This window comes from Urtica dioica, chromosome 8, assembly GCF_054948205.1.
Source record: "Urtica dioica subsp. dioica isolate 48M chromosome 8, U.dioica_male_clone48M_v1_H2, whole genome shotgun sequence".
In the NCBI taxonomy this organism is placed as follows: Eukaryota; Viridiplantae; Streptophyta; class Magnoliopsida; order Rosales; family Urticaceae; genus Urtica; species Urtica dioica.
In genome coordinates, this window is record NC_142763.1 from 37552556 (window position 1) to 37561909 (window position 9354).

At 36.5% G+C, this 9354-nt stretch overlaps 1 protein-coding gene across 2 annotated transcripts; it reads left to right on the forward strand.

The window, feature by feature from the left end:
* The first annotated feature begins 1513 nt into the window (after positions 1–1513).
* Positions 1514–8519, forward strand: TERT (telomerase reverse transcriptase). 2 transcript variants are annotated; one of them, XM_089624559.1, is made up of 13 exons: positions 1514–1822; positions 1901–1978; positions 2076–2141; positions 2319–2481; positions 2651–3036; positions 3254–3350; positions 3583–3736; positions 4174–4285; positions 4496–5668; positions 6047–6582; positions 7431–7703; positions 7788–8075; positions 8194–8519. In XM_089624559.1, the coding sequence occupies exons 1-12, from the start codon at positions 1589–1591 to the stop codon at positions 8059–8061; spliced, it is 3546 nt and encodes a 1181-aa protein (XP_089480685.1). In that variant the 5' UTR covers positions 1514–1588; the 3' UTR covers positions 8062–8075; positions 8194–8519. The 2 variants fall into 2 exon arrangements, with proteins under 2 accessions (XP_089480685.1, XP_089480686.1); XM_089624560.1 differs by having other exon boundaries at positions 2397–2481.
* The last annotated feature ends 835 nt before the right edge of the window (positions 8520–9354 follow it).

The following is a 9354-nucleotide window of genomic DNA, read 5'->3' on the forward strand; positions in this document are numbered from 1 at the left end:
TTCCCGGATCCCGGTCCGGTTCCCCCGGAATCACCGGAAACTTCCGGTTTTGGTGGTTCCGGTGCCGGGGACTTCAAAAAAGGGGGAACCGGACCGGTTCCCGTCCGGTTCCCCCGGAATTTAAAACCTTGTTTTATTATAGAGTGACGTCTAAAGACATGTTTTTATAAAAATTAGTCCAAATCATCGAAACTCATCTAATTTTCGATGAGTTCCGATGAATTCATATGAAATTCATCGGAAATTATCGAAAATTTGAGGTTAAATTGGCTAAAATGGCATTTTTGTCCGAATTTGAGTCAAAAGTCTAATTTTGGATTTTTTTAACTAAGAGGTCTAATATTGATATTTTCCCAATTTTGAGGTCTACAAAATGAAATTTTTCTTGCTATTAGTCATGTGAAAGAATTTTAAATAAAAATCAAATTTTTAAAGTGATGTATCAAAATGGACACCTCTTAGAATTGGAGATGCTCTAAACGTCTAACTAATCTAATTTCCGATGAGTTTCGATGAATTCATATGAAATTCATCGGAAATTATAGAAAACTTGAGGTTAAATTGGCAAAAATAATATTTTTGTCCGAATTTGGATCAAAAGTCCAATTTTGGATATTTTTAAACTAAGAGATCTAATCTTTATATTTTTCCAATTTTGAGGTCTACAAAATAAAATTTATCTTGCTATTAGTCATGTGAAAGAATTTTTAATAAAAAACAAATTTTTAAAGTGATGTATCAAAATGGGCACCTCTTAGCATTGGAATCTGATTTCCGATAAGTTTCGATGAATTCCGATGAATTCAGATGAAAATCATTCGGAAATTATTGAAAATTTGAGGTTAAATTGGTTAAAATGCATTTTTGTTCAAATTTGGGTTAAAAGTATAATTTTTGATATTTTTCAACTAAGAGGTTTAATCTTGATATTTTCCCAATTTTGAAGTTTACAAAATAAAATTTCTCTTGTTATTAGTCATGTCAAAGAATTTTTAATAAAAATCAAATTTTTTAAAGTGGTGTATCAAAATGGGCATCATTGAAGATGCTCTAGTCTAAACATCTATAGCATCTTTAATGGTAAGCTAAATGTCATATTAACTTATTATATCATATAAGCAATTCAAACTACGACCCACTTAAGCTATAACCATCTCCAATAGTAAGCTAATATATCTCTTATTGCTTGAATATATTTTACATGTAAATAATATTTTTTTCTAATTTTTATATAGTTTTCATTGGTTGAAAAAAAATGGGGCCCATTAGTTTTGCTAAGCTAACGGTTAAGCAATTTACTCTATAGAACTACTTTGTTAAGCTAAATAATATCCAAAACAATGATTAAGTAAGTAGCTTAGAACTTTTACTATTTACTAGTAAGTCTCCGATTGTTAAGTAAATGATAATTAAAGATGGTCAACTAGCTTTGTCAACTCGTCTACAGCTTACCCTGCACGCTTTGCCGAATTGAAAGCTTACATTGCACGCTTTGCGTCTGTACTGTACTAGCTCCATGTTTATGTTTGTATGATTTGAAATCGTCCCTCCTAAATTCCACGTTTTGTGTACGGTGAATGTCGAGAAAATGGGCAAGAAACGGCGAGAAAGAGTTAGGGTTCCAGCACCAGACGTGCTATGGAGGGTGTTCGGGCAGCGAGCACGCGCGTTGTCGGACTCAATCGCTTCGCCGTCACTTCTCCGCCGAGGCGACCCCTTCGCTTACCGCAATCTCCTCACCCGCTGCTTCCTCGTCGTCTCCGGCGACTCCCCGACGGCCATTCCCCGCCCCTCTCCCATCTCACACTGGCCACAGCGCGAGGTTCGCTTCTTTCTCCTCGCCTCTTCCTATTCATTCCGTCACGCTCTGAAATCTGAGTTTTTGTTCCTATTTCTCCAGATCGTCGCCAGGACCATTGAGATAATGATCTCCGATCAGTCCTTATCTTCCAACGTCCTTTGTAGCGGCTACGATAAGGTCTCCTACTATTTTAATGCCATTCTCTATGCTCTGTTTTTACACTGAAAGTCACTTTTTTTTTTTTTTTTTTTTTTTTTTTTTTTTTTTTTTGCAGTATAGTCAGTCGAGTCCGTTAATGGAGATCTTAACGAGCCCGGAATGGTGCCTTCTACTCGAAAGGGTATGTTTGTGAAGTTTAAACAATCATAAGAGAATAATAGAGAACGGTGTTTTTTTTTTTCTTCTTCTTATTCTTATAAAGTGTGTCTCTAGCTTCCCTAATTTCTTAGAAAATTCGCAATGCCCGCTATTGGAGATTTGATTGTTCCGGTAAATTCATGGTGGGAGAATTTGACAGGTCGGCGAACAAGTGATGACATTTATGCTCAAACATACGTCGATATTCCTGCCACTGACTCACAAGAAATACCACCAGGTTTCTGGGCCACCCAGCAGCGAGCTGTGCTTCAAGAGGACCGGTGACACTTTTAAAACTTGGGTTTCGAGTTCTCGGCCAACTGGTAACTAACTAAGTCTACCATAAATGGTAGTGTTTTTGAAGTATCAAAAGTGTCTGATCATGGGTGTCTCTTTATTCTACTACAATTTACTACGCAGCTAGCAGCTTCAACTTTAAGTGACATTTTTTGCTATGTATGATTTCTGACAAAAATAAAAAATTGCAATCAGAGACCAGGAAGAAGAGGGGAAGAGAGAATGACGGTGGTCAACTATCAAAGAGACAGCAACGAACTAGGTCTTCTGAGATTGATGGAACATCGAGTACTGTTATTTGCATTCGTGATAGTGAAGTTGGAGATTCTCTTAGGCCGTTGGTCTGTGATCAAGACAGCAAAAGGCACAGCCAATCTTTGGATTTGGAAATAGCTAGTCAAACGACAAAGAATGTGATGTTGAATTCAGAAAACATTGCCACCCAAGAATCTCAGAAGAACTCAGATGAAGGTGCAAAAAAAGTTCGGAAGCGTCAAAGACCGTGTCGTTCGCAGCGTCGCGGAATTCGCAAACAGCTGAACCGGCAAGAAATGGAAGGCGTGGCTTCTTCTCAAACAAAGGTGATTTATTTTCAAGCCAGTTTAAACATTTACTTGTGGATTCAGTTTTTAATTGCCTGAGCACAATCTAACTATCGTACTTGGACTAAAAGGTAATACTAGTTTTTTTTTTTTTTTTATCGAGAATCATGAGTCCAGTCAATTTCAATAGGTTTAATTACTAGCTAGTTAGTTTAGTCAATTAGCTGTGAATTGATGCGTATGTATTTTCCTTCAGAGAGAAGTTACAAGGCATGTTGCTAAAGAAGCTGAGGTGAACAGAAAAATGCTGTTTTATAATTTGGAAGTCTCTTCATCAGCTTTCCCGAAAACACGTATCCTTTTATTTTCACCTAATGCTGTAGTTACGATCCTAAATTCTTTTTTTTATTGAATTAATGACTCATAGTACCTAAACTACAAAAATAAAGGTTTATTGATCCTCTAGTACCATATCTAAAATATTCTGGTACTGATGCGATTTACGGCTGTTAGATTTCATGACAGCTATGAGGTTGAGCTTCTTCAAATCTTGCTTGTAACCATCTTTGCCTTAATGATTTTCAGATATTTTAAATTCATTAAGGCCTGACACGTCTGGTGCGATGTTCCTTCTTAAGAGTATTTTTGGCATATCTGAGGAAATGGGTAGCCCTGACACTGTTCCCTGCTCTCAACATGGCCGTTCTCTGTCGGATTCAGATTCTGATTCTGTATGCCTGTAAGCAGACCATCGGATTGTGTTCGACTTGTTTAATTATAACCATGCATTGCAATTTTTTTTTTTTTTTTTATTGTTATTTGTCATTTTTTATTTTTTTTGGGTGCTGTGATTGAATTTTAATAACTTAGTTGACTCTTTAGATATGAGAGGAAAATTACTTGTTGGTCTAAACTGGATGGCTAATCATGTTGAATATGAAGTAATTCTTTTTCTGTATGCACTATTATTTGATTTGGTATCATTATCATAACCACCATAATATTGTTTTGAAACAGATAATCATCATGATTAGACATGTGAAGAACATATCATATTTGCTGCTTTCAAATACTTGGTAGTAAATCTTAGATAACGACGTGGATGTATTTTGATTGGGATGGTATTTTTCCAATTATTTCTTTGGGGGATTTAGTTTGTTCAATTTTAATGTGCAGGTATCACTCATTGATTAAGTTCCTTAAGAATCTCATTCGCAGAGCGCAGCGTTGCCAGCATTCGAGATTATTGAATAAGCATTGTGTGGTTCAAAAGTGGGATCAAAATGCTGTAAGAATTTCTTGATTCTCATATCATATTATCACGTAATGTTACTAGAGGCATGGGTCTAATAAATTATTTTTAAATAAGCATGATAGGAATATTGCCTCTACAACGCTAAGAGTGTTGTATTATGTGCTAATTTGTGTCATTTTTCTACTATAAAGTTTTGTTTTTGGGCAGAGAGGAAAAAGAGCTTATTCTGACTTCGAGTTGCAGGTTAGTGAGCTTGAGAACCAGGAAGAGAATAGTGAATCCCAACACAGCATGGATCTGAAAGAAAGTGATTGTGAAGATATTAAATCATACAGCCAAAAAAGTCAAGTGGTTTCGTTTGTGTGGGCTGTTTGCAGAAGCGTAATCCCTTCTTCTTTGCTGGGTACAAAGAAAAATTGGAGAGTACTCACAAGAAATATTAGCAAATTTGTTCAGCTTCGGAGATTTGAACAGTTTTCTCTGAAACAGTGTATGCATAGACTTAAAACATCAGGATTCCCCTTGTTTGCAAACAAGCGCTCCTTGTGCTATTTGAGTAATCAGGGGAAAAGTAGTGCTGGATTGAATGAAGCCTCACCTGAAATGAGGCAAAGAATTGTTGAAAGCTGGGTTTTTTGGGTTTTTTCTTACATAGTCGTGCCACTTTTACAAGCAAATTTCTATGTAACTGACAGCGAACGTGGGAGACAGGAAATATTTTACTACACAAAGTCAGTCTGGGAAAAGGTCAAAAAGAGAGCCATTGCTGCTTTGAAAGACAAGAGTTATGTTCACTTGGATGATGCAACAGCTAGGGACATTGTGAAACGAAGGAAATTCGGGTTCTCAAAGCTTAGACTTCTTCCCAAAGAAAACGGGCTGAGATTGCTTGCTAATCTGAAATCACCGTCAAGAATGCCAAAGTTAGACTCCTATCGCCAAAGGGAACTAGTTGGGGCTCGTGGGAGATGGGAAAGGGTTAAAAAGACATGCAATTCTTATTATTTCAAGTCCGTGAATTGTGTTCTTCGGGAAGCGCATGCAGTTCTTAAGGGAACGCAGCTTAAAATTCCTGAGAAGTTAGGATCATCGGTGTTTGATTACAATGATGTCTACAGAAAGCTTTGCCCATTTTTAATTGGTCTGAAACGGAGTTTTCCGGAAATGCCTGCTGTGTTTTTAATCGCTTCTGATGTATCCAAAGCCTATGATTCAGTCTGTCAGAACAAACTTCTCTCTGTACTAAATGATGTTCTGAGGCATGATAAATATACTCTGAAACAGTTTTCTGAAGTCTGCTGCACCGACAGATGTGTGTGGGTCCGTGAAAATCTTGCGCTCTTGGATGAAAATATCAATTCACGTTTTATATCTGCAATCTCATGCCGATCAACAGACAGCATTCTAGTTGATAAGGTATGTGCTGTCTGTACGGTTAAACTGGAACAATTTTTTTTATTTATTATTTTTTTTTTTTATTGAATAATTCTATGATGAATTTGTCAGAAAGTATTTAATTCTATAATGAATTGGGCCTCCAAATTATTTTCTAGTCTAAAAGACCTTAATTCACCTCGTTAGTCTATCATCCAGGATCTTAAACTAGTTGAATCACTTGATAAGAAGAGTGAGAAACCCCTTATTCCAAGAATGTCTTTAGGAGGAACTGAACTTTGGAATCAGTGCTTTAAATTAACGAGACTGAAACTCTATAGTGTTTTGTCATTTATCCTAATACGGTTCCACGATCTTGTCCATTGTTTTTTTTTTTTTTTTTTTTTTTTTTACATTCAGGAGTGTAGAAAAGTGGTAAAGAAAGAAGAGCTTTTGTTCAACCTGTATGAGCATATAAAGTCCAATATTTTGCAATTACATAAAAAGTTCTATTTGCAACGGGTTGGCATTTGTCAAGGAAGTGTTCTGTCTTCTCTGCTTTGCTCACTCTATTATGGAGATATGGACAACAAGGTCATCTTCCCTTTTCTTGAAAGGGTGAATCAACTTGGTTCGAAAAGCAATGGTGCTTGTCAACTCGCTCCGGGGTCACAAATCACTGACAGCTATTTGCTGCTCCGATTTACCGACGATTTTCTTTTCATTTCGACCTCAAGGAAGCAGGCTGAGAGCTTCTTCTCTAGGCTGTCCAGAGGATTTCGAGACTATAACTGTTACATGAACAAGGATAAATACACCGTCAATTTTGATGTTAGCCATGTCTCAGAAGCACCGTCAAATAGGCTTTGCGTTGGCAAAGATGATGTCTCTTATATTCGATGGAGTGGCTTACTTATCAACTGTACCACTTTAGAGGTTCAGGCAGACTACACAAAGTTAGTTTTTGTTGCAGCTTTCTAATTTTTTTTTTTTAATCTCAAATGTGTAGTGGATGATTACTGCTATTGATAACTTCTATTCTTAGCTGTTATCATCCTACTTTCACCCAAAAAGCTTATATTATCAGGTCGTTCAGTGGAATAGTCGTTAAGCTTTTTATTTTTGTTTTTTTGACGAATGAGTAGTTGGTATATGGAGAGTAATTAAGGCCGTTAGTGAAGACTACATAGAGGAGTAATTCGAAGGGAGAGGATTTCTCTCAGTTAAATCAGCTCTCTCCTTAACAAGTGTTCAGCAAAGTCTTTGGGAAAATATTTTGGCTAGCATTATATTAGTGTTTTTTTTTTTTTTTTTTTTAATAATATCTAGTTTTTGCTGTATTTTTTCGGGAAAAAAAATATTGGTTAGCATCATGTTAGTTTTTGTAACAGTGGCGGTCATTTCTGATTTAGTATATACTTTATTGATAGGATTTTGAAGCCCTATGATATGATACTTTCTTATCTGTATGTATATTTTTTCTTAAACGTAAAAAAAAAATGATTAATTGTAAGCAATTTTTCATTAGTGGAACATCCAGTCCTTAGACTGTAAAAGTAAATAACAGATACGAATTTACAATTTGTGCTGCTCCCTAATATGATTTACCTACTTTGTGTTTTGTTGTAATTTTAAAGGGGTGTAGTCTAGTTGTTACTTTGATCCTCGTGACCTATGTCAGCTGGCTTGATTTCGTATTGATTGTAAATTCTCAAGTCGTCACTTTGATTTGTTTGAAAAGTGAAAAACATCGTCATTTCAATGTATAATTAATTAATTAATAAAGTGTTATCTTTTGTATCAGGTATTTCAATAACCATTTGAGTTCAACTCTTACTGTGAGCTGGCAAGACAAACCTGGTAGTCGATTGGAGCAGAAATTGTGCCGCTTCATGAGACCGAAATGCCATCCACTATTCTATGATCCGAATATCAACTCGCCTGGCGTTGTTAGATTAAATATATTTCAATCTTTTATTCTGAGCGCAATGAAGTTTCATTGTTACTTGCGCGACCTATCGTACATCTGCAAGTTTCCCGCCAGATCTTACTTGAGAACCATTGAGAGTTCATTCAGGTAACGGTCTCCTTAACACAGCTCTCATTTGACTTTATTAATGCAATAAATTTATTGTCTCAAGATTTAACAATTTGGCTTTAGTTATATGCATTTTCTGATAAAGAGAAGGATGAGTTCTCCGAGTCTTGGTCTCGATGCGAATCCGATTCAGCATTTGGGAGACGGGGAAGTAGAGTGGCTTGGACTGAATGCATACATCCAAGTACTGACCAGAAAACAGTCGCGTTATAAAAGGCTTGTGTCGTTGTTGAAGGACAAGTTGTCGATCCATGATTTGTCTTGGAAGAGATCTTCCGACCTTGACTACGCAGTCGATGTGTCGAATTCTGCCTTAGTATGGAAAATCAAGTACTAATGAAACTCTCCAAGGTATGTGACCCAGATTGATTCTTTCTTAGGGTAGTTAAAAGGGTATATATGGTTTCTTGAAGAAACATGTTTACATCTTGTGCCTTTTTTGTTTTTTGTGTTTGTTTTGAATATGCAGGTGATAATGCGCAGCTATTTCTTTTGGCGGACCTTACAACGAAATTGGGCAGGGGTAACCCCTTATTTGTGTTTTCTTTTCTGCTCTCGACCGTCCTTCCGGTTTGCGGGAGGATATTTCGGTCCTATTTTTTAGCCCAATGTATTTCTTTTTATTTTTTATTATTTTTTTCCCTTTGTAGTTAGGCTTCCTACCTCTATTAATACAAAAGATTATTGTTTACAAAAAATGTGCAGAGCTAGTCCAGTTCAAGCTTGATTTTAATTGTTTTGAGATAAGTATCTTTTCTGTTTTATTTTTTATGCAAGTGATTGAGAGCGATTATAATGGCCTATGGAAAGATAAATCATGGATATCCGTACTAAAACTACAACCTATGACCAATGTTTGAAATTTCGCTAGCTGTTGGTTTGTCAATGAATCCATTTTGGGGAAATGCCGAAATAAAAGTGATGAACTTTTGGTTGTACATTTAAATTGTTTCGTAGGTTCTTCGTTTCCTTTTTTAGGGTGCATTGGAACGATTATTCAAACTTGGAATCGCAGTTTATTATCTTAGACGCATTGAACGATAACAAACCAAAATAGATTTGAACACCAGTAACGATCAAATGATGATGTATAATATGGCTCGGATGCGCACATTGAGAAAGATATGCCCTTGGACAGTCGACTCTATGGTGGTGCACGAACCACGCTCGACTTGTCAGAGATATGTTCAACTTTGTTGATGCAGTCCATGGAAAAACTTGGTTCGATTTTGTCGTCATAGTCATTAACAACAATAAACTTCAATCAAGTTCTTTTGATGTGCCGAAAGCCTCGTGCACAATCTATATATGTATAACACGTTTTAAATTGTTTAAACAAAGCTCCGATTTCCAACTTACTTGGCCTTTAATTATAATTCTTCAGAGGGGGAGGGAGAGGGAGAGATTCATCGTTTTCCATTCTTATCTTTCCATTTTCTTTGTTCATGTATATCACAGACGTTTTAAGTGCCATTTAATGCCTTAAACATGAATAAAAAATTGTGGCTTCCCTCGGGCGTTCACCTTGTTCCCCCTAGGCCAGACATCAACCATAGCAAGTGTCCGCTTCGTAGTGCTTCTTGCTATGGATAGGACATTCATCTCAAATCTCCCACCTACCTCATACACA

Bases quoted from the DNA above. Each gene is read 5' to 3' on its own strand.
- TERT (XM_089624559.1), top strand. From the start codon at position 1,589: ATGGGCAAGAAACGGCGAGAAAGAGTTAGGGTTCCAGCACCAGACGTG. The intron at 2,482-2,650 runs GTAACTAACTAA...AATTGCAATCAG, and splicing joins TTCGAGTTCTCGGCCAACTG to AGACCAGGAAGAAGAGGGGA. The intron at 3,037-3,253 runs GTGATTTATTTT...ATTTTCCTTCAG, and splicing joins TGGCTTCTTCTCAAACAAAG to AGAGAAGTTACAAGGCATGT.